Source organism: Odocoileus virginianus, chromosome 15 (assembly GCF_023699985.2).
Source record: "Odocoileus virginianus isolate 20LAN1187 ecotype Illinois chromosome 15, Ovbor_1.2, whole genome shotgun sequence".
NCBI lineage: Eukaryota > Metazoa > Chordata > Mammalia > Artiodactyla > Cervidae > Odocoileus > Odocoileus virginianus.
In genome coordinates, this window is record NC_069688.1 from 22,204,247 (window position 1) to 22,230,302 (window position 26,056).

Below are 26,056 nucleotides of genomic sequence, written 5' to 3' on the forward strand. Positions count from 1 at the left end.
CTGCCTGCAATGCATGAGACTCAGGTTTGATCCCTGGGTCGGGAAGATCCCCCAGAGACGGGAATGGCAACCCACTCCACTATACTTGCCTGGAGAATTCCATGGACAGAGGAGCCTGGCGGGCTACAGTCCATGAGGCTGCAAGGAGTCAGACATGACTGAGCAACCAACACTAACTAACTAATAAGCCTTTAAAAATTCAAGCAGCATTCTTAGCTTGGAAGCGCTACAAAAATAGGTAATGAATCAGATTTGGCTTTGAGATTCGATTTGTCAATCCCTGGTCTAAATTTTTAAAATCCAAAGGAAGGAACATATTTCATGACATGGAAAAACTGCATGAAATCCAAACTTGAGAACTATTAATATAACATTTGGTGACAGGTATTCATTTACATATTGTCTGTGGCTCACTACCAGGGCAGAGCTGAGTAGTTATGACAGTATACGGCCCAAGAGCTTGACATATTTATTCTTTACCCTTTACCAGAAAAGTTTGCGAACCTCTGGTCTGGCGGTTCCAAAAGAGAGATCATTCTGTTTAAGGAACTAAATCCTCTCTAGTCCAAGGAGGACACTAGAATGTCTAGCTGCTTTGATACTATGCTGAGAATCCAGCATCTACAGCCATCATGGAAGGTGGGCATCCCTCATTAGAGTCTGGAGTTTACCGTCATGCCCTGAAACAGACACAGCACTCTAAAAAGCAGCAGTCTTTACTGGCTACTTGGAATGTTCTGATGAAATGGGGTAAACTGCCGTCAAGTTTTTCTTCCCTCAATGTGCTGAATGATCACAGTAATACACTCACGAGGGAGGTTCAGTTGATCTAAACTTATTGTGACAACTGGGACCATCCTATAAGCCTGGCACATTAGAAAACAACAGCTTAGACAGCAGATACAAGACCAATCAGTGATATATGCTGTATTTATTATTAGGTTATTGCTGTCAGTAAGACATAGTGCTGGACCCTTCAAATTCATGACACAACTTAAATCTTTTTTTTTTTTTTAATACCTTCTAGCTTTACTGAGATATCATTGATGCAAGTGAATTCTTAAAGTGATTACAAGCAGTTAGATTTATGAACATGGAAACCAGGCTCAGCATGGATAAGCAGTTTGGCCAAGGTGAGTGAACTGAAAATCAGAGCTTGGATCTCAGTATAGCTCTATTTGAATTCAAATCTGATGCTCCTTCATCATAAGGCCTATCACATATTGGTACTTCAAAAATTTAAAGACAGTATCATATATTACCTACTGGCCACTATGTCAGATTCAAGGGTTTTGTGGGGTTTTTTGACAGTCAAGGTTCAGCTACATTAAAATCAGCTAATATGTATCTTATGCCACAAATGTTACTGTTTTTTACATTTGATCTCTAGCCTCTTTTAAACTTCAGCTTCCTCCTCTGTAAATGGGTTTGGCAACAGCAGTTTCAGAGCACTAGAGTTGAGTTAAATGAGTCCTGGTTACATGGGAGATTCTTAATAAGTAGGGCCTACAATTGATGCTTTCAAGCTGTGGTGCTGGAGAAGACTCTTGAGAGTCCCTTGGACAGCAAGATCAAACCACTCAATCCTAAGGGAAATCAATCCTGAATATTCATTGGAAGGACTGGTGCTGAAGCTGAGCCACCTGATGCGAAGAGCTGACTCACTGGAAAAGACCGTGATGTTGGGAAAGACTGATGGCAGGAGGAGAAGGGGACGAGAGAGGATGAGATGGTTGGATGGCATCACCGACTCAATAGACATTAGTTTGAGCAAATTCCGGGAGATGGTGAAGGACAGGGAAGCCTGACATGCTGCAGTCTACAACAACAATTAAAATGCTAAGCTTCATGCTGTCTTAAGTGTTCACATTTAGGTTTCTGTGTAAAACAAGGAGTAAGGTTCAAGACTCTGAAGACCTAGTCTAGCCCAAATCTGTATGAGACACAGGTGTTAAAGCAACAATAAAAAGAAAGTATTAAAACAATCAAGATACTGGGTATCTTGAGAAGTCCTCCCCCAAGAAGGGATTAATGCTTGGGACATCAGTACAATGCTTATTTTAAATATAAATCTGGTGTCTGTGCTTTGATGTCAACAACTATATTATTACCTTGTCTACTTTAAAGAGACCATTCAACGAAAAAAAGCAAGGCTCGTTTTCTTCAGTAAAATTAGGCAATTTGGATTTGGTTTGAAAGCAACTTTAAAAGATGCTAGGACAGATATTAGGAACAACAACCTAATTTACATTAACATCCATAGACTTCATTTTCCTTTTAATATGCTGTTTCTTTTCTCTTCCCTAAAACCTGAACTGTACCCAGTACTTTCTTTTTGTTCCGATCACCTTTGTTATAAAACAGCACTTCCTTATAACACCCAGCAGGCCTGCTTCCCACAGCTAGGATTACATGGAAGGTGAGACATTCTCAAAGTTTTTTTGGTACATATTGCTGTAACATGCCCTAATTTTGCATTATATCAACCAGATCCTGTATCCCTTTACTGAATGGCCTTCTCATCGAGCAGTCTAAGCTACTGTGACTAAGCTACTTCTCAAGTATCTGGTTCCCATAGAGACGGAACAGCAATCACATTGTCAGGCATTCACTGCTTTATATGCTTGCAGAGTAAGGCCCAGCCACATGCCCCCTTGACAAAGCCCAGTAACATCTCGGAACCTGTGCTCTAAGAGAGGTGGCTTGCCCCTGAACTGTCCTGAGACTTCTCTCCTGTATCCCAAGTAGAAAACAAAGATGCAAGTAATGATCAAAAGCATCAATTCTTTGGCGCTCAGCTATCTTTATGGTCCAACTCTCATGTCCATACATGACTACTGGAAAACCATAGCTTTGACTAGACGGACCTTCGTTGGCAAAGTAATGTCTCTGCTTTTTAATATGCTGTCTAGGTTGGTCATAGCTTTTCTTCCTAGGAGCAAGTATCTTAATTTCAAGGCTGCAGTCACCATATGCAGTGATTTCTGGAGCCCCCAAAAATGTGGTGTTGGAGAAGACTCTTGAGAGTCCCTTGGATTGCAAGGAGATCCAAACAGTCCATCCTAAAGGAAATCAGTCCTGAATATTCATCGGGAGGACTGATGCTGAAGCTGAAACTCCAATACTGTGGCCACCTGATGCAAAGAACTGACTCATAAGATTGAAGGTGGGAGGACAAGGGGATGACAGAGGATGAGATGGTTAGATGGTATCACTGGCTCAATGCACATGAGTTTGAGTAAGCTCTGGGAGTTGGTGATGGACAGGGAAGCCTGGTGTGCTGCAGTCCACAGAGTCGCAAAGAGCCAGACATGATTGAGCGACTGAACTGAACTGGTTATTATTACCGTTTGGAAGCATCCTTGCTGAACCACACATTCTTACAAAACACAAGTATCAGATCTTAGATTCTCAAGTATCAGATTCTAAAGTTCTCCAATAAAGAGATCATACAGCAAGCTTTCTTGCATGACTTAGGCTACAAGTCAACCTCCTTAGCAAGGAGTCTTCAAAAGTCAGGAAAGGGGCATGTCCCACCAATGAGAGGATAGGTTGACTGACAGTGCCCAGCTCAAAGAAGGGGTTTGGGAAGAAATTGAGCTAAATGTGTCTGAGGACCTTCTCATCCTGAGCTGTGTACTGTTTATTCTAAATCTGACATCTGCCCCAACCACTCTCCACCATCTCCTGTGGTCCCCTTCCAAGCGTTACCTTACCAGGTCTGAGCAGATGTCTCATGGGCAATTCAAACTTGAACAACACTGAATTTTCCATTTTCCCTCCAAATTAGTTCTACCCCATCTCAAGAAATTTATGAAAATTCTTCCAGTTGCTCAGGACAAAACCCTGGAAATGATCTGATCTCCTACTGCCTATTGCTCACTAGCACAGTCCAATTAAATCCTAATTCTCTATCTGCAATAGAATTCATAATCCAATCATTTCTCCATCTTCACTGCCAGTGCATCTGATCACCCTGAAACCTCCTCTCTGTTCCTCATCCCCTCTCTCCCTACCACTAATTCTCCACACACAGCCAAAGGAATCTAAAACAGTATATCAGATCTCATGTCTCCCCTTGAAGACTTCCAGTGATTTCTTACAGTGTGTGAAATGAGATCAATTCTGTTGACTATGGCTGGGAGGTGCTTCATACCTGCCCTCATCCCAGCACATCTCTCTCTTGACTGTGCATCTCTTTTCACTAAGCTCGGCAACACTGTCCTCTTTGCCTCTCAAACATTAAACCCTTTCCTGCGTCTGTGCTTGCTGTTTCCTCTGCTTATAACACTCTTTCTCCTGATGGGCACATTATCCACTGGACTTTTTAGGTCATTCTGACCACAGGCTCAAGGGATCATGCTCAGGAAGACGTTCCCCAACCCGACTTTCTGAAGTTACTCTCTCTTCAACATCCATCAACTCATAAAGGATGACCTTACGTTTAAACATCTCAAATCATCTGTATTTGAAAGAATACATACATTTGGCTTTGGGGAATTATAGAAAATAAAACTTTTTATCACATATCCTTGTATGAAAAAACTAAACAAAATACTATGGGCTGAAGTCTTAAAATACTAATAGTTGACACCGGTAAAAATAAAATTCATGATATTTATAATATTTGGCTTAGATATCGTCAAGAAACCAAGTGAAAAATTCTAAGCTGCCATTGGTTTCTGTGTTAGGTATGAATTCCATGCGCAAACCAGTAATTTATGGTCAGAGACTGACACAAGGCCAGGAGGTCGGGGATATTCACCACCTCTAAGCAGGCCCCTTTCAATGGCTCCGAGCACACACATCAAGACAACTCTCCTTAATCAAACTGGCCTCTAGTGACAAAGCTTTCTAAAGACTTGAGACTTCCTGGATGGTTTTCAACACTTCTCTGTGAGTTCCAGGGGCCAGCTCTCTTCCTTCAGGAGTTAGTTGTAGGGACGTTAAAATGGCTCAGTTAAGATGATCTTCAAGACTCTTCCTATATTTCAGGCTTTTAAAGGAGCAGTTTTTGTATAAATAGGGATAGTAATAATACTGATCAAAGAAATAATAAATAAAAATAACACAACTAATATTTCTGGACTCCTTAATATGTGCTATCCACAAAGTAAAGACTTATTCTGAATGACTGACTCTATGACTTCTGCACAGCAAAGTAAACCATAAACAAAACAAAAAGACAGCCCTCAGAATGGGAGAAAATACTTGCAAATGAAGCAACTGAAAAAGGATTAATCTCCAAAATATACAAACATCTCATGCAACTAAATAGCAAAACAACAGACAATCCAGTCAAAAAACGAGAAGATCTAAATAGACATTTCTTCAAAGAAGGCAAACAGATAGCCAAGAGGCACGTGAAGAGATGGTCAACATCACTAATTATTAAAGAAATGCACATCAAAATTACAGTGAGGTATCACCTCACACTGGACAGAATGGTCATCATCAAAAATACCTACAAACTATAAATGCTGGAGAGGGTGTGAAGAGAAGGGAAAATCTCTTCCACTGCTGGAAATGTAAATTGATACAACCTCTATGGAGAACACTATGGAGGCTCCTTAGAAAACTTAAAATAGCTTTATTTTTAAAATAATCTGTGTTTTTGTTCATTATCTTGTTCTCATAGAAAATCTGTTTAACAATAAATTGGGGGGTATTGTGTTTTACAGATATTTCTGACATTCAAATGGTGGAATATTCTTGCTCTTACAAATGTGCATTTTTCCAGCACCCCCCCCTTTTTTTGTATTAGGTATATATTCAGGGTTAGAGAAGGGAAGGCTGCACTGTGAAGCTCGATGAGCATTTCTCCACTTTCACCTCCAGATGCCTACATAGCAAGCACTAAATATGTATCTATTGAAATATGATTTATTGAAAGGATGAATTCCTGCAGCCTGTAATGAAAGCATTATCATTTTATGAGCATCAATTTTAACAGTTAATGCTGAGAAACGTCTGGAGTCACCAACACATAAAAATTCAGTTCCTAAGACTTCCAACCAAATCTTCAAGGATCTAAGACTTGTAATATGATTTATTTAATGATTAAAAATGAAAAATATCATATTCACAGGATAATTTCACTTAAAACACTTTTAAATAACACGATTTTTGCATGAGAAAAAGTTATGGAACCAGCAAGGAAACAAAAAGTATTTCCAAGGTTTTGGGAAACCCAAATGCAGAACACTGAAATTAAAATTATATTCATGTAAGGTGATCTGTAAAATTATTCTGTACCTACACCACCAAAATAAGTGTTGTAACAACTAAGAATTGGACATATTGGTCCTTTGTCATTCAGAGGCCAAATTTTTACAAACTATTCACATATTTTTGGCTCCACAGCAAAGGGACTAATAAAGACATTCATAATAAGTGCTTTGAAAATAAAATACTAACACTGCTAATCATGGAAGACAATATAGTGAACTATCTGCTCCCCTGAATATGTTGGGAATAAAGAGAATAAAAATATGCGGCAAATAAAAAAAACACAACACAAAAGATCCTTCTATATCATCTATGTATTCTACTATTTCACCCTCAAATAGCATCTGATCACCTTTATTCATTGGGGTCTGAAATAAGAATGAATTTAATTGCATAAAGTTTATCTTTATGAGAGATCTTTATCTTCTTAAGAGCCTAAAAGAACTTCTTCTGTTCATTTATGGCTTTGTCTTATATATATATATATTTATTTCAATAAATCAAGTTACTTTCATTTTTGTATTTCAAATATATTATTTAAAGTTAAACCACATTCCCATTTGGATAAAAAAATCCAATTCTAGGCAGATTTAGTCTAAAGAAATGAACAAATGATGCCTCTTGGTACTCACCCTCCCATATCTGTTGGCATAGGACCCAGTGAGCAAGGAATGGAAAACAATGATTGTCTCGTCCAAGTCCCAGATGAACACCCTCTAGAAAGGAAGCACCAAATCAGTGTGTCTTGCCCTTGGCTGAGAAACCTGCTATTCACAAGTTCAACATGGAAAGGAGTCTTGAAATGGGAGACAGATGAAAAATCTGAATTTATTATTTTTTAAACACAAATGTTCCAAAGTGTATGTCCTAGCTTTTCTCAGCTAAAACCTCAGATAAGATATAAGAGGATAAACATATCAGCAACACTGTCAAAAATACAGGAAAGAAATAAGACTACATGTTCTTTCTACTTCTGTAGTCACTTCTCAGTTCTAAAGACATGGAAAATAAGCTAAAACAGTCTGTTTATAACTTCTTAGACAGAGGGGCAATCAATGAAAAATCATTCAGTTGATTTTTTCTTTGCCTCTGATCACTGTGGATTAAGAAGTGTTAAAATAACGAATCTTATGGTTTATTCTTAATAAGCCAAGTATCTAACAATTGCATATAAAAACTAAAACTTTACATCATCTTTCACCTTGTGTTACCTATTGGGATGTTATCAAGTGGATGGTATATTGTTCCTGCCTGATTTTATTGAGATTTCAGAGTTAATAACTTAAGTAGACGTAGCCCGCATGCTCTTGGCATACTCTTGGGGTTTTTAGAATTGAATTATTGGAGGAACTCATTTCAAAAAGATCTTTGAGATATCACCAAAGGCTTCCATATTTTGCTTTTTTCTTCCCAACCCCACTCACATCAGCACATATTCACACACATAAGTTCTGCTGGTAATCTGTCATCTTTTCGGCCAAAAGAATCACATTTTCTACCATCAGTTTCACTTGGGCAATGAAAAGAAAGTTAATATCAGTGGATTCAACGTTACAAAATCTATCACCCTGTAAAGTTTTATTTAATCTCTCCTGCTTTGAACTCCACCAAAGCATGTCTTAAAAGGTGATAACCACTTCTGTTTAGAACATTCTGGTTTCCCCTCCCCCCCCAATATACACAGTGTGCCTTTAATTTCCAAGTGAGTTCTATGAAGCACATTTAGTACAACACTTAATTTAACGGCAATGACACAGAGCAGTACAAGAGAATTTTGTTAAAGCAGAATGATATAATTTATGATGTCTCACTAAAGAGGAAAAATAAATGCTTTACCACATGAAGTGGAAGAGAAAGCAGAAATAAATAGTTGCTTTACCTTTAATATGGAAAAAAGAAAAAAAAAAGTGGCTTATTTATGTTGATATGGAACAGAAAGCAGTAACAAAAGCATTTGGACACCTTGCTCACAGCAGGTATACAAAATCAGCATTTAGCTTCTATATCACTTGCTATTTACTTAGGTGTTGGCAATAACATACCTCAAGATCAGAATCCGGAGGAGGAGAAGGGTTATTGTTTCTTCGGCCCCGTCCACGTGACTTCCCATCTGAACCTCGACGCAATCGATCAGAATCTGAATCTTTAATAGGTGTTGACGGGCTGTGGATTGTACCGTACTCTGCGGAAATACAGGAAGGATTCTCATCTCTTGTTGTATCACTACAGTGTCAAGATTAACCCTGTTTTAATTCACAGGGAAGTCGGAAGAGTAAAGCTCTGCTCAAATTCTCCATTATCTTTTACTGGCATTGGTAAATAATTTAAGAGGAAGTTGAAAAAGTGTGTGATTAGAAATACTTAAAATTTAATGGAAGGTGGGAGACAACAGGTTGTATGAAGTTGGAGAGACTGCCTTTGTGAGTCTCTGTAATGAAACAATGCACCCCCATCTCCAGGTCCACCTTCTCTCTCATCCCATAAATGGCCCCTGGCCATACTGAGAGGTCCACACAACTGCCTTATAGGGGCTCTTCCAACGGCAGAAAGGCTTCTGGTTCATGGAAAGAAATGAAAGGAAAACCCCTGGGCCAGGGAAAACAGAGTCAGATGGATTTTTCTTTGAAAATTTAAATTCTCCATTTTCTCCCTCATTTTATGTGAGAACAAGGGGGTGGGCAAGATGAGGAGAGCTGATGTATAAGCAGCGCCATACTCTGCATGGTATTTGTCACAGGCTCTTTCTGTGTCTTAGTCTCTTTGGACCAAATATCCCAAACCAGGCAGCACATTAAAGTCACTCATCCGGGAAACTCAGAGAAACCATGGAAACAATCGCACAGACACCACAAAATTAAAAACAATCTGCAGCATGCTCAGAGGAAGAGCTGGACAGTGGTTGTGGAGCTGGGAGGAGACTGTTTCCAGAAAAAAGACGTCTACTCTTATCCCTAGGTACGTTCTCTTCATAGTCCATCCAGTTCACCCAGCAGACATCTCTACCCACACAAACTTCACGGAGGTGTACAGCTGTGCTGACTGCCCCCAAACCTCTTTGCCAGATCACTCTACTAGATATGGCTTGAAATCTCCCAGTCTAATATGAGGAATATTATTTTCACAGAGACAACAGCACTACATCTCACCAAACAGGAAACCGTAGAGAACAGCTAGAGACCTGGTAGTCATTGTTAACTGGTACTAAGTTATTGTACCAGTTACTCTACCAGTTGAACCACGGTACAGTTGTACCACTGACTCTACCAGGACCTTCCATAAGTCAAACTGCAGCGTGGTCTCAGTATAACCTCCAAGTTGAAGCGCTTCTGCAAAGCCTTAAGAGTCAGGGTAGATAGGGATGGACTTTGACAGATTAAATTTCATTTCTAAATCACAAGAGATAGCTTGATGTCTCTTGTTTCACCTTAAAACCTAATTGGTTCCTATCGCTTTTAGATGTAGCTTCTGCATGTCCTCTGGCACAGCGAACCAGATGGCAAACTTCCTCATATAAACTGGTCATGTGATTCTTGCACCCATAAACCACCATGAGGACTTAACAAAGCTACTACGTTAATTACAGCCAGAAAATCCAAAACAATGCCACTCAATGCTCAATTTATGTTAATCAAGATGTATTTCTGAGCTAACTCATCTGGTAGAACTGTTAGAATACAGTGCTGCATGGTCAATGATAAGTATTCTCTAAAATCTATATTAGATTCTTTTCCTGCAGAGGTAGATGTTTGTGGCAAATTCTCAAGATGTTCCAAACCAAGATTTTCTCTTCCAAGTTTTAGAGAGAATTAGGAACTACACACAAATTTATTTTTTACAGAGTTCATTAGATACAAAGTTGTGTTTTAAAGAAAACATCTTGATCTCTTTTTTCTTTAAATATTCTTCAATCTACATCTCCATACAGAAACTGAATAGCCACTACCCTATACAGCACACACACCAATCTCTTTTAATAGTTTCAAAATGGCATACTTACTTTGTCTCTGGCATAGTTGACATCTAATTTGCCCTGGATGTCAAGCACTTGTCGTAAAGTCTATCTTAGATGGCAATGAGCTCTCTAGCTCTGGAAGTTGATCTCTGTGAAGCAGCTGAAGACACCGAATAATGTGTCTTACCATGTGTTTTACACCTCAGCTTCCAAAAAGAGATCATTTTGTCCTCAAAGTAATTTCTCTTACCTAGGTTTTCTGAACCCAGATTTCCTCCAATTGACTGCCTATTCCTTTACTTCTTGGTGTTTACTTCTTCATCCTTTTTTTAAAAACTCAGTTAAATCTTTAAAAATACATGTTGTCTCAATTTGTTTGAAAATAGAAAAGCTAGAATGAAATCAATTACTTACTTCTGTAAACCTCCCTCCAAAGAAAACAAACTGAAAGATCAAAGTTTACAAAAACATTTTTACATCATGTTATGTAGTTTTTCCAGGTGAAGAAAATAAACCCTAAGAGATGAACAATTTGACGTTTTAAAATATTAAAACACACACACACATACCCCTTATAGGCCTCAACTTATTAGAAGGAATATGAAATCTGAATAATGCAAGCTATTTTTTTTTTTATAATTCTTCCTCTTTGTTTTACAAGGCAGTATGAAATGCTTCTACTCTCCTAACCAGCTTTCCTGTCTCTCAGTTCTCCTTCCTCCTACTGGGGCAAAATAACTCAACAAATAATTTAATCTTCTAATCCACCATCTTATGTTTCATTAAAATCCTCTCTAAATTGTTCCACTTTACCCCCACTGAGATAATGGATGTGGAAACATTCAGAAGAGCATTCATTTCATTTAACCAACATTGACTGAATGTTCACACCCTTCAAGCACTGTACTAGGAGCTTCAAGTATAATGTTGTACCAACCAGGTATGATTCCTGCCTTCTTGGAGCTTAACATTTAGAGGAGGGCACTGATTCATGAATAAAAATGAGAGATTACCGAACAATATGGAAAAGGTAATGAAATGGGAAAAGTAGACTGCCGGGTGACCACAGAGGAACTCCATGTAATTCAGATATGCAGGGTTACAGAAGTTTTCTGATGATGGAAGTCAAATTTGCCAATGAACAGGGTATATAATAGCTCCAAACAGTCACAGATCATGTTTGAAGGTGCAGAGAGAGAGAGCATGTTGGGACTTCCCTGGTGGTCCAGTAGTTGAGAATCCGCTTGCCAATGCAGGAGACATGGGTTCCATCCCTGGTCTGGGAAGATCCCACATGCTATGGGGCAACTAAGCCCACGTACCACAACTGTTGAATCTGTGCTCCAGAGCCCAGGAGCCACAACGACTAAGTTCATGTGCTAAAACTACTGAGCCCATGAGCTCTCGAGCCTGTGTTCCGCAAAAAGAGAAGCCACCGTGATGAGAGGCACACACACTGCAACTAGAGTAGCCCCCACTCTCCACAACGAGAGAAAAGCCTGAACAGCGAGGAAGCATAGTGAATCCAGCATAGTCATAAATAAAACTATTTAAAACAGAGAGAGAGAGAACATACTGGAGAACTGAAAAACAATCAATGTGACCTGACTCTACAGAACACAGAGATAAGACTGGAGTGGCAGGCAAAGAATTCAACAAGGAGGTGATGTCATCAAACTTCGATTTTTTTTTAGATCGATGACTCTAGCTCTAGTGTAGTGAGGGTCCTGGAGATAAAAGACGACTGAGAAAGGGAGAGAGATCCTCACAAGAGGATAACTCAGTCATCAAGGTGATGGACGCTGATGGCCCAGATGCAGGGAGCGGGGATAAGGGAGAGTTACAGATTCAAAGAGGTATTTGGTAGTGAAATCAATCACTAATGGGATAAAAAAGGGGATGAGGATGATGCTCACACTAGTGGTTGGCAGCTAGGCAGATTGCAGTATGAGCATGGGGCTTAGGAAGGAGGGATGGAGAGAAAAATGTAGGTGACAATTTGGGTCCAGCTTTGGACATATTGAAGAGTCTGTGGCATTTGAGTAAGATGTCTGATAGGCTGATGGCTCCAAAGCTCAGAAAAGAAAGGTGGGTTGAGTTTAGATTTGGAAATTGACACCACATGTAGTGGTTGAGAGGCAAAGAATCCTCCTGCCAATGCAGAAGACATAAAATACATAAGAGATGCTAGTTCAATCCCTGGGTCAGGAAGATCCCCTCGAGGAGGACATGGCAATCCACTCCAATATTCTTGCCTGGAGAATCCCATGAACAGAGGAGCCTGGAGGGCTATCGATGGTCAATATGGTCTCAAAGAGTTGGATATGACTGAAGAAACTTAGCATGCACACACGTAGTGGAACAAATGGATGTCATTAAAAACATGCAGTGTGTGTAGAAGAAATGGGCACAGAACGGTGGGTGGGGTGTGAAAAGGAATACCAAGGTCAGTGCATTATAGATGAAGGAATATGATAGGAAGGAAAGAGGGATCAGTAACTTCAGATCACCCAAGAGATAAGAAAAAAGGAAGACTTAATTCAAAAGTATTTTAGAGCCAAAGAGGTCTTTGGTATATATGGTGAAAGTATAGGTTTGAAAAGTATTTAGAAGGTAGATTGGTGGATAAAGATGAGAGAGAAGAAAGTAAAAGAGCAAGCAGGAGGCAAAACTCCTAAAACATTACTGATGACCCTAAATGGCCAAATCCAGTAACTTTTAGTCTTCAATCTTATCTGACCTCTCTGTGGCTGTGCTGGCCACCTGCTCATTTAAACCATGAACCCATTAGAATAACTGGACTTCCCATTCTTCTGTTCTTCACTCTACCACTCACACTGTACCTTCTGTCTCTTTGACTACCACTTCCCTCTACCTAAAGTTTAAATGTTCTCGATGTCAATGATACTAAATATGATCTGCAACAAAAAAAAGAAAAAGGAGTTTGCAAAATCAGGATGTTAAGCAATGCAAAGCAATGCAATGTCTTGCTAAGATTTGTTAAAGTCAGCTCAAGTAAATAGCAAGCTTATTTACATGCAACAATTACATGCTGAAGCAAATCCCATCTCTCACCATGGACGAGTGATAAACAACTGGTGCACAGCCAGCCCCTGGGTTATGTTCTCAGACTATATTCTGAGAAGCAGTGCACTAGAGTTTCCCTCCCTAGCCCTCTTATCTCACTATAGGCTCTAAGTGGTTTGTAGCATCTGTAAGAAGGATTTCAATGATAATCCAGGCTGATGATGCTAAAGCTTTACCTCATCTCTTGATCTGACTATCCCACTGTTTGCCAGACCTCTTGATCTGAATATTCCATGAATACCACAACTAAAGTCGTTCTAAACTGAATCCTGCATCTCTGTTCTTCAGTCTGATGAGTGGTACATCTATCCAGTTTTCCAAGCCAGAAATTCTTTAGTAGCTCCATCAAATCAAGACTAAGTTCTGCAGTTTTTCTCTCCTAAATACTTTTGCTCCAAGATTAGGCCTTCATTATCCTTTGTCTTGTTTCTTGCAAATGGCTGTTTCCAAGCTTGCTACCTGCAGCCTTTTACCTATCTTCTGCACCACGGTGACAGCAAGCTTGAAAACCATTCAATGCTCCAAACCCTCCAGCGGGAGGGAGACAGGAAAAAGAGGCTGCCACATTTCAAATCATGACCCCACTACTGATTAGACTTTGTTCAAGTTATTTTCCTTTTCTTGGACTTAGTTTCACCATCTGTAAAACGGAAATCAATGGCATAAAGTAAAACTACTGTGTACAGGTATTTAGAACCATGCATGACACTAGCAGAACAACGTCCCACTGAGTCACTCTCTGACACCTTATCTCTAACAGATCTGACTTCAGACATATCTAATTATCTCAGCTTGCCACAAGTGCCATGCTGTTTCATGATTCTGCACACAGTTTCCTTTTCTTAGAATGCCTTTTCTCCATACTTACTCCCCTCATTAGTCTGAGAAATTCCTAGTAACCTCTGAAGATCAAGCTCAAGTACCTTTTTTGTGATTTTCCATCCAAATCTTGGTTCTTACTTTGAATTTACATTTATCTCTACTATAGGGTTATATAATTTTTGTAATCACTTATGTTTATTATGTGCTTATGAGCTGTGGTGCTGGAGAAGATTCTAGAGAGTCCCTTGGACTGCAAGGAGAGCCAACCAGTCAATCCTAAAGGAAATCAACCCTGAATATTCATTAGAAGGACTGGTGCTGAAGCTGAAGCTCCAATACTTTGGCCACCTGATGTGAAGAGTTGACTCACTGGAAAAAAACCCTGATGCTAGGAAAGACTGAGGGCAGGAGGAGAAGGGGGTGACAGAGGATGAGATCGCTGGATGGCATCACTGACACAGGGAACATGACTTGGAGCAAATTCCAGGAGATGGTGAAGGACAGCGAAGCCTGGTGTGCTACAGTCCATGGGGTTGCAAAGAGTCAGACATGACTTAGCAACAGAACAATAAATGTTCAATATAGAAAAACTTGTTTGATTTATTTTAAGCAAATGTCCATCACTCCTGCTCCTGGAGAGCAGCCCTGGAGGTTATTTGTTTTATATTCTGAAAGCACAGTAAGAGTGCAGAGCACAAAGTAGACAGTAAAAAAGAAAAATCAATGATCAAAAGAATGAGTGTTTCTCTAGTTTTTACTCTATTAAGTCTATGAAGATCATCTGATTATTTCTATTGGCAAGTCAAAATATTTACAAGTGGGAAAGAGCTGGAATTCTTTTTAAAGCTTAGTTAAAAGTTAATGTTTACATATTCAATCATAAAATATTAAAATCTTCACAAGATTATTAAAATTCTACATTTGTAAATACTACCAAAGAGTTCCATAAACCCTTTAAGAGTAAAAAGAAAAACAGAAAACTGGAACTCAGAAGAGTCCATCTAGTTCATCTGAGCTCATAACTCCTACCTGAACCTTGGGGAAGGGATTTCCATATTTTTTAGTCTTCAGTCTCCTGGTTTGTCAAGCTGAGGACAAAATCTAGGTTACATAAAGTCTGATGACCTACAAATGTACAATATTTACCAAACTGGCTCAGATGGTAAAGAATCTGCCTGCAATGCAAGACATCTGTGTTCAATCCCTGGGTTGGGAAGATCCCCTTGGAGAAGGGCATGGCTACCCACTCCAGTATTCTTGCCTGGAGAATCCCACAGACAGAAGAGCCTGGCAGGCCACAGTCCACGGGGTCACAAAGAGTTGGATATGACTAAGCAATTAACACACACACACACACACCCCAGCTGTTAGTCTTATTTCTCCCTCTACACACACACACACACACACACACACACACACACACACACACACACACACACACACGCACCCTAGTGTTTGTTCCTCCCTCTCACTCCCCCTCAGAATAATGGGTCTAAAATACTTCAAGCAACTCTCAGAACCAGCAGGGTTTACTGTCTACAGAATCTAGTCCAAACTCCTTACCCAGTTTTATTTCTCATGCCTCCCTTGACATGTTACCTACTTTCTCATATACTGTGCCAAACAGTTTTTAAAAGGATTTTTGTCCATTTAAACTGTGTCAGTTTGACCACAGCCTTATAAGCACTGGCTGTTACTGTTTTAAAGATGTCCTTACCATTTTATTAGGTGCAGAAAATAGTGCTTTATTTTAATTGGGAAATATTGGAGATGCTTATATGTATGTGCTTGAAAAGTAACTTCCACGAACTGTCCAAATTCTTTGTCGACTTTAAAATATTCATTTACTGATTTATATAAAATTTTAAAATCTTTTTTCATATTTGCAGGCACTCTTCCAAGCGTGAGAACTCCTCCAATTATGTTGATGTTTCAAATAATGTTTTTTTTCAGAGAAGCTTTTGATTTTGATGGAGTCCTGCTCCACAGCCTAAAAGCTTGATTGGCTCCTTGAAGATATAGGGATAAGAGTTAATACTTAATCTAAAGTTGCTGGGAAGTTCTGATCTAACTTTATATTCCTGGGAATATACATGCCAGTGGAATTGTAAGGAAAGTAGGATACAGGGCTCCTCCCGTTCCCTTCTCTGTGCTTAGGGATGATGGAGGCCCTCCTTACTCAGTACAAAGTCTAATCAATGGGAAAGACGACTCCCCCGAAAAAGTAGGTAAGTGAGCTCCTTGCCAAGAGGAAGCTCTTGCCAGGTGCATATGACACTGCGTTTAGGCCAGGAGAGCTACTATCTCTGGACCCTGAATCTGCGTTAAAATGACACAGAAGTGCAGAGTTTTGGGGGAAATGTCTTTTAAGATTATTTGAATTTAGTAAACATGAGACCTAGTGATCAATTTTTATATAGCTGACCCTTGAACAACTTGAGATTAATCTGCCTATAATGGATAGTCAGCCCTCTGTATCCACGCTTCCTCCATTCACAGCATCAACCAATCTCAGACCATAGTCCTGTATGTGGTATTTACTAGTGAAAAGTATCCCTATATCAATAGACCTGTACAGTTCAAACTAACATTGTTCAAGGGTCAACTGTATTCTATTCGCTGCTAGGGAGGACTCAGATAAAAGGAAAAGAGTATATTACTTCCTTAAAAGCAGATATTGCCATGTTCAAGACTCAAGTATTCAAGGATATGGGGTGAGTAGGAAGAAGATGCCAATCAACACCGAGGCACCCTGAACTTTGGGACTCTCAAGGTCAACCTAAGTACACACACAAACTATCTTAAAAGGTGGTCTATCAAGACAAAAATCATGAAGACTGAAAGAAAGAAAGAATGAAGAACGAGAGAGGTTGATTCTGATTAGTGAGGAAAGGTTATCATGGCTCTCCGGAGGCAGGTACATCAAGTTTGATGCTACTGGCCACAGGAACCATATACCTCCATTGGGTATGTTCCTGTTAATAATTTTTATACTTGGTTTTCCTAGGTAGGGAGAGCTGCTGGGTAAGGCTGAGTCCAATTACGGTAACCAAGGAGGATTGTATCTTAAGCTAGATATAGGTTCTGCAATCAACACAAGGTGAAAACCCCCTACAATCAAAATTACCCCCAAATTCTCTCAACTGAATACACTGAGTAGCAAAGAGTTGGACAGCAAGGTACAGATCACACAGGCCCTGGTGAGGCATGGAACTGACCTGCCCACCCTATTTAATGTCAGTTCTCCTTTTTTAGAGTGGCAGGTGTCTATACATTCTAATACAGAGGTCAGCAAGTGTTTTTTCTTTTTTCGTAAAGAGTCAGCAAATGGTTTTGTGGACCATATGGTCTCTGTGGCAATGACTCAATCCTGCTGATACGGGCCAAAGGGACCCCCAGACAGGATGCTGGTGAAGGAGTACAGGGGTGTTTCAATAAAACTTTATTTACAAAAGAGATTTGGCTTGTGGGAACATATAATTGTATTCATTAATGTAACCCTGTGTGATTATGAGATTCAGGCAAGTGACTGTCACCTGACTTTTCTGGGTATTATCACTTCCTCAAAAGTGTTAACCAATGGTGAATGGTAAAACTGTGTGGTAAAGACAGTAAGTGAAACATGCTGAAGTAACTGGAAAACAAGGTCCAAAACAAGGTGCTAATTTTGGGGAAGTTGATAACAAGTAGAAAAGGAATTTAATATATACTTTTTAAAAGGCACTATCCCAGGTGTTAAGAGAACTTAGCCATCATGTCAAGCCATCATCCCTACCTTGAATATGCAAACAAGGTTTGTTTTTCTCATGAACACAGTAACTTGATGCAAAACAGATTACAGATTCTCCTTGGGTTGATATGGGCACCAGACACCTCCATCCTGGGAGGGATTCTGGGTTCTCATCTCCAACAGAACAGGTCTCCGTGCAGGTACCATGCCTGATGAAGCTGCTTTAAGGTGGGCACAGCTCCAGGTGTGCAACCTTGGGGACACTTGTTTCCTGGGATCTCTGTAGCTGACTAAATTCTATCACAAATGACCAGAGCAAGCAAGCTCCAGTGACACTGGATGATAAGCTAAACTTGTTTCTGAGGAAAGAAAAATTCAAAGGCCCTGCCTGCCATGGTCAAGTCACACTGTTCACAACAGAGTCAGCCCTCTGTACCTTCAAGTTTAGCATCCATAGATGAAAAATATTTTTTAAAAAATTCAGAAAGCTCCAAAAACCAAAACTTGAATTTGATGCTTTTGAACTGTGGTGCTGGAGAAGAATCTTGAGAGTCCCTTGGACTGCAAGGAGATCAAACCAGTCAATCCTAAAGGAAATCAGTCCTGAATATTCACTGGAAGGACTAATGCTGAAGCTGAAGTTCCAATGCTTTGGCCACCTGATGCAAAGGACTGACTCATTAGAAAAGACCCTGATGCTGGGAAAGATTGAGGGCAGGAGGAAAAGGGGAGGACAAAGGATGAGACAGTAGGATGGCATCACCAATTCGATGGACATGAGTTTGAGCAAACTCTGGGAGATGATGAAGGACAGGGAAGCCTGGTGTGCTGCAGTCCATGGGGTCTCAGAGAGTTGGACGTGACTTAATGACTGAACAACAAGGAATAATTCACATAGCATTTCCATCATATTAGGTATTCTGAGTAATCTAGAGATGATTTAAAGTATACAGGAGGATGTGCATAGGTTATATACAAACATTATGACATTTTATAAGGGACTTGACTATCTGTGAATTCTGTATGGGGTGGAGGGCCCACAGGAACCAAACCCCCAGGATACTGAGGGATGATGGGGCAGGAAAATTAGCAAGTTTAGGTGAAAGGGCAAATGGAAAGGGGGCATGGACATGTCCATGTTCTTTTCACGATGAACACTCAGATTTTCCTTGATTTCCAGTGACCTCTGACAACTGTATCTGACAACCATTCCTTCCCAGGCCAACCCCCTCAATCCCAGTCCCCTGATAACACTGTAAAATGGGTTCTCCTCTCCTCTAAGTCATCCTGGAACCAACCTCTCTACTCAGAGATCCTCAGACTTAAGAAGTGCAATTTCTACTATTCTCAGAACTCTACAGAAGTTCCCTTGGTGGCCTAACCTTCACGCTTACATCATCTGGTAACAGAGTCGTTGCCACGGAAGACAAACGCTCACAGCAGAGCACAGGTGTATATGCATGTATATACATCTCACTCAGTTAATTTGATTTTTTTTCCCAGTAAAAGGGGAACAATGTTGGGAAATGTCTTCAAAAAGGTCTTTTAGATACTGTTTTTGGAAAGCAACCTTTGAAACAAGTCCATTTTAAAGCAGCTACAAAATCAGTCACCTTATGGGTGTGTGATGTTAGTTGCTGTGCCAGACTTTTTGTGACCCCATGGACTGTAGCCCACCAGGTTCCTCTGTCCATGGAGTTTCCCAGGCAAGAATACTGGAATGGGTTGCCATTTCCTTCTCCAGGGGATCTTCCCGACCCAGGGATTGAACCCAGGTCTCCTGCATTGCAAACAGATTCCTTACCATCTGAGCCACCAGGGAAGCCCCCACCTTACTCACACCTTGGATCTAAACTTCCATTCACACTGTCCTTCTCTGCTGGAGTCTGAGAAACGAACGGGGAGGATTTTCTTATGTCTTTTCTTTTTTAATCAGTCATCAATGCCACATCTATACTGACAATGAACCGTAACCTCTGATATTGATCAGTTTCGCTTTTCCCACCTTCCCTTTCCCACTATTGTGATTTGGGGAATTCTGACTGGGGAGACAGCCCTAAGGCATGTTTTCAGTGATGAAAGTTCCTAACAGTGCTGATGCATCTTCTGCTCACTTCCTTAGAACACTGCTATTTCCTCATCGCTGTCCATCTGTGATGATGGCAGCTTCTCTTTCAGATCTGACCTTTCTTAAATGTTTAAAAGAAATGTAAACATGGAATGCTATCTTCTCCTGAAGTCCTAGCTCCAGCCAGTGCCCCTGGGTCTACAGTCCACGGGTGTGTCTGATCAGATTCAGCCGGTAACCATGTACCTTGCCAGCTCCACGGACGTGTGGCCTGTGTGCTCACATAGGGCCCCAGGCCCAGAAAGGCCCTGCAGGTGGTGAGTGCCCTGCTGTGCTGTTTCTTTCTTTCTGAGAGTCTAGTGTTTATTCTGTGTTATGGCAGGTACACTTGAATTTCAAAAATGTAAGACATAGAAAAAGTAGTTAGGGACTAACATTTGTATCAATAATCGATAAAGGTCTAAGATTGTTTATTATACAGCAGGGTACAGTGGTAGTGCTAATGCTAACAGGGCACCATGGAAATGAGCCTAAAAATTATCATTTAGGTTTTATACAAACAACAGCATTTGCTGCTGTTTTAGAATTTGGGGACACAGTCCGCTGTGCTGTTTTGAAAGTCCTAACCTATGAACAAAGGGCACGCATCTTGTGCCCTTTGGCCCACAAACCCTTTAGCCTTCCTGCCTGTGGCTGTCACAAACAAATCCCTGAGCCAGTGGAGCAAGCTCCACCTTGGGATGATGTGCTTAGAGCACCTGCCTCGCGCCAGGCAAGATGCTAAATGCTGGGAATCCAACTGAACAAGACAATGGTTCCCGCCCTGACAAAACCTCAGAGCTGCTGTGTTCACTGCATAGCAAGGCATCACATGGGACAGCTTGCCACTCAGGACCAAGTCTCCTTCTAGCCTCAAGCAAGAAACCTGTCTCCCTAGCCACTGAGAAAATAAAAGCACTCGCTCTCCACGCTTTCCACGCCTGGGTAAACCCCCTGCCAGTACTTTTCAGGCACTGTCTCCTCCCCTCTTGTTAGGATGGACAAATTTCTGTGCTCCTAAAACCGACCTCTCATTTGGGCATGAGACCCCAGCCCCTGTCACCTACTTCAGCCAGTTTGTTCCTCTGGAGCACTTACATATGCATACAGGCCAGTTCTATTTCCTGCCTGAAAAAATATCCCCAATTTCTCCCTCCAGTTTCTGCACCATTTCTCTATTACCTTGTAATGGACAGCAGAAATAACTGAAAGGATTGGGTTTGCTGCATAAATTTCTTCTCCTCCCATTCTCTTTTACATCCATTCCAATCATGCTGTTTTCTCCAGCGTGTCGCCAACACTCCCCTCTGTCAGGATCCCCAGTGATGGCTTTCCCTGGTGGTCCAGAGATTGAGAACCCACCTGCGAATGCAGGGGACATGGTTCAATTCCTGGTCTGGGAAGATCCCACATGACCCGGGGCAACTAAGCCCAGGTGCCACAACTACTGAGGCCTGCATGCCCTGGAGTCCATGCTCCACGACAAGAGAGGCCACCACAGTGAGAAGCCCACGCACTGCAACTGGACAGCAGCCCCCACTCTCTGCAACTAGAGAAAGCCCATGAGCAGCATCGAAGACCCAGCACAGCCAAAAAGAAAGAAAGAAAAAAATAGAAGCAAAGAAAAAAAAATAGAAGCAATTCTTAAAGAAAGAAAAAAAGATCCATGGGGATTCCCACTCTGTCAAATCCAATGATCAAGTCTCAAGTTCCATGTTTGCAAGCCTTCACCGGCATTACACCTGGCGGATCACACCTGACTCCCGTGCAGCGCTACTTCCCACAGCCTCGCGCTCCCTCTGGCTCTCTCCCCTGCTGTATTCACATGCAGTGTCCTGCTCAACTTATCCAGACACACCGGCTTTAAATGGCATCTCTGTTGACAAACTTAGACTCTAAATGTTCCTGTGACCATCAGACTTACTTATCCAACAACTTCCTTGCCATCCCCCCTCTGGATTTCTCAGAGGCGTCTCAAACTCACATGTGCCAAACTGGAAACCCTAATGTCCTCAATGCCACCTTCTCTCCCTGCCATTTTCCCATATTAGTCAATGGAAAATGTGCTTTTCAAGCTGTTTGTACCCCAAACCACGATGTCATCCATGCCTCTTCTCTTACTCTTCACATTCAATCCACGGCCAAATCCCAGCAGCTATACCCTTTAACCTCTCTCAGTTCTGACAGCCATCAGTGCCTCCACCCCAAGCCCGGCCCCCACTACATCTCACCTGGACCACTGGAAGCATCTCCTACATGATAGCCCCCAACCCCATCTTGCCTTGCCCCAGCTCACTCTCTGCTCAACAACCAGACAGATTCCTTTTAAATGTTATGACATCTCCCCGCTTTTCTGCGTAAACATTTCTCATCGCACTCAAAACAAAATCCAAAGTTCACTCATGCCCACACGCCTGCTGTGATGTGGGCTCTGTAACCCCCACCCTCACCCCCACATTCTCCTTTGCCAACGCACTCCAACCACACTGACCTTCCTACCGCTCCCCAAATCCACCAAGCACAGTCCCTGGTCCAAGCCTTGGTAATTCTGTTTCCTCTCCCACAATAGTCTTCCCCTAAATACACAAGGTGTTTCTCTCCTCATCCCCTTTCCAGTATCTGCTAAAATGTTACCTTGCTGGATCACGGTTCAGAAATAGTTCACCATCTCTAACTCTTCTCTTTAGGCACCATGTCATCCTTCCAGGTACTTCTGACTACTAAATGCATTTTTATATTTACTAATCGTCTGTGTTCCCTGGTAAAATGTAAACTCCCAGAAGGCAGAGACTTTATTTTGATCACTGCTAAGTCCCCTGTGTCTAGAACAGAACCTGGAACATTCCAGAGGCTTAGTAAAGTTTCTTGTTGGATGAACTAACAATCTGGCACATGGAGCATCCCTGGTTCACCAAATGCACACGATCACATGATTGATATTCCCTGATGTAAAATTTAATTTTCAACACTCTCTTAAAGGATCTCCCTGGCAGTCCCATGGTTAAGACCAGGGGGTGCTGGTCTGATCTCTAGTTGGGGAGCTAAGATCCCACATGCCTCATGGCTGAAAAACCAAAACAGAAAACAGAAACAGTATTGTAAACAAATTTAATAAAGACTTTAAAAAAATGGTCCATGTAAAAAACAACCACCACAAAACACTCTCTTAAGGAGTGTGTCACAGGTAAGTACGTATCTATGTGGCTTCACACTCATTCAGGGAGAATCTGACACACACACTCAGTTCCTTATTCCATTTTCTGGGTTCAATCAACTTCATCCGGTACAGAACTAGGAGCTTTTATTTATATATATAAAGTTATGACAAACATAGACAGTGTATTAACAAGTAGAGACATCACTTTGCTGACAAAGGTCCATAGAGTCAAAGCTATGGTTTTTCCAGTAGTCATGTACAAAAGTGAGAGTTGGACCATAAAGAAGGCTGAGCCCTGAAGAATTGATGCTTTTGAGTTGTGGTGCTGGAGAAGACTCTTGAGAGTCCCTTGGACAGCAAGGAGATCAAACCAGTTAATCCTGAATGAAATCAACTCCGAATATTCATTGGAAGGACTGGTGCTGAAGTGTCAGTACTTTGGCCATCTGAAAGGAAGAGCTGACTCATTGGAAAAAGACCTTGATGCTGGGAAAGACTGAAGGCAGGAGAAGAGGATGACAGAAGATGAGATGGTTGGACAGCATCACTGACGCAATAGACACGAATCTGAACAAATTCTGGGAGATGGTGAAGGACAGGGAAGCCTGGCATGCTGCAGTCCATGGGCTCACAAAGAGTGGGACATGACTTAGTGACTCAACAACAATTTTGTGTAACACGTTAGTGCTGTCATGTGAAGTGAATTGTTCAAAGTCACCCCTCTGGGCTCAGGTATCTTATTGGTAGAGATAATCATAAAGTGACTTCCAGCTTAAAAAAGCTTTGATCCTTCAATGAAATTTAGTTTAAGTTTGTTCTGACAGAAGTGATACTATCATTGAGCTCATTCAAAAGGGTCTTTATCTCTAGCCTTGGATGGACAGCCCTTTCCTATCCTTTCTGTCCCACACTCATTTGCATCTTTTGATGCTGAGGATAAATTTCACCTCCTTTATTAGTTTTTTATTCAAACACTTTACATAAGAAATCTCTGGTTCCTGAATTCTTCTGGACACTGTGCTGCTTCTCCTAGCGCTAAGGATACATTTTAAAGACAACCTTTCTTAGGCATGGATGTTCACATGGGATATTCCTTAAGGACAGAGAATAACCCTCCTGCTCTCTGTATGAGTACTTAGTACTTAGAGTACCAAGTACTCTCTAAGAGTACTTGGTGATTAAGAGATGCTCCATAATTAGCCAAGGGACTGTTGGAGAACACCATCAAATCTTCATTCACAAGTGGCAGAAAAAACCATGCTTCCTGCCTTTCCTTCACCTAGAGAACAGTGTAACAAAATTTAATGGCAAGATGGAGCAATACCTCTCAAGAGAACTGTACTTCCTCTATAACCTTTATCAACATCACAGCTGAGTCAAGGGAAGTAATTAGATGAACAAATGTACTGAAACGGACACGTTAGGGAAAAACTAAATGGGAAACTGGAAAGGAGAGAGATCCCTCAGAAAGAAAGTGCTTAGAATGCTCAGAACATTTAAAATGTCCTCAGGGATGGAAAAGAAAAGAAACTGCAGAAGTCAAAAATGATGTCAATGGTAAAGAAAATGAATCCGTACCTTTGGGAAGCATATTTCAATTGGCAACATGCTTTTTATATAAATTACCTGAATTGAATACAAGCCTCTGAACTAGACAAGAAGGAATGAGACTCAGAACAGAGGAAAGAAAAGATGGAGATGTGTGTGCTCCTGGGAGGCTATTATTAGGAGAATCTTGAAGGGGTTTTAGCCAAAATGGTGGCACTTAAAAGATGGGTGTAATGTAATTTGCAAAACAGGCATTTTCTCAGCATGAGTAGTTGCAGTCAATCTTTTCTCTTGCCCTTATTCTTATCAAATAAAGCATTTAAATCCTTCATCTTATTTTCTGAGTAATTCATATCCTACATTCACCAAAAAGGGTTTAAGATACCCACCAAATATATACACAGTAACTATGCAGCAATCTTTTGAAACAATGAATGAGTACATTAGAAGAAACACAGAATTGGGGAATGTAAATAAAATGAAGCTGGGGGAGAGTGGTCAATGCAGGTCTGCAGTCGACAAAAATAGTGGGTTGGCCATAAAGTTCATTCAGCTGTTTCCATAAGATGGTATGGAAAACCCAAAAGAACTTTTTCGCTAACCCAGTGACTCATGGGGGATATAAAGTGAGACAAAACAATGTCTCTACAATTTTTGTAACGAAACGAGACAGAAATACCTCACAGATTGCTCATCGAGAGGGTGTGTGTGATACCAGGAACATGCCTTCCTGGTAAATAAAACAGCACGTTTCATAAGACTCGTAACTCCTAAGGCTGACTGCACTGGATTCCATATGGCTGACTTGGTGGTTCAGAGCACAGAACACTGACTTTGGGCGTCTTCCTTATTTTAAGGATGAAACTGAAGGTATCTAGATGAACAGGGCCGTTACTGACCTTTCTGGCAGCTGCCAGAAACAAGTTTCCACTTGAGTTTCAGATGGCAAGGAGGGAGGAGGTTACATTGATGGGTAAGTTGGGGGAGAGCAATACTTGGCTGCTGAGTTGAGAGAAGACTCACAAGCTTCGTTACTAAGTTAGTTACACTGAGAACAGAAATAACATTCTCTTATGAAAATTAAGAGGCCTTACCATGAGAGATTCCCAGGCGGAAGGCCACAGACCTGAGGGAAGGCCAATGATATTCCTCAAAAAGCTACTGAGGACCCTTCGAGACCTATGAAGTAACAGGCCAACAAGCCTCCAAAGTGACCTGCCAATTTTATACTGGAAGATTTTTAAAGTGGGAGTTATCTCTCTTGGCAACAAATAAACAAACAACCTCATAAAATCCTTGAATAAATTACATTACACTATATAAGACTCTCAGTGACTATTACCTCACCAAAGGAAGTGCTCGGTCATGTCAGACTTTTTGACCCCATGGAATGTAGCCTGTCAGGCTCCTCTGTCCATGGGATTT

The 26,056-nt window shown here is 41.0% G+C and overlaps 1 protein-coding gene across 14 annotated transcripts in view; it reads right to left on the reverse strand.

The window, feature by feature from the left end:
* Positions 1-26,056, reverse strand: part of EYA1 (EYA transcriptional coactivator and phosphatase 1) — a 471,064-nt gene that overhangs the window by 72,363 nt on the left and 372,645 nt on the right. For all 14 annotated transcript variants that reach the window (XM_070477143.1, XM_070477142.1, XM_070477144.1 and 11 more), the window contains 2 exons: positions 8,271-8,410; positions 6,861-6,944 (listed from right to left, as the gene is read on the reverse strand). In XM_070477143.1, the coding sequence (XP_070333244.1) occupies positions 6,861-6,944; positions 8,271-8,410 (224 nt within the window). The remainder of the gene's footprint in view (positions 1-6,860; positions 6,945-8,270; positions 8,411-26,056) is intronic.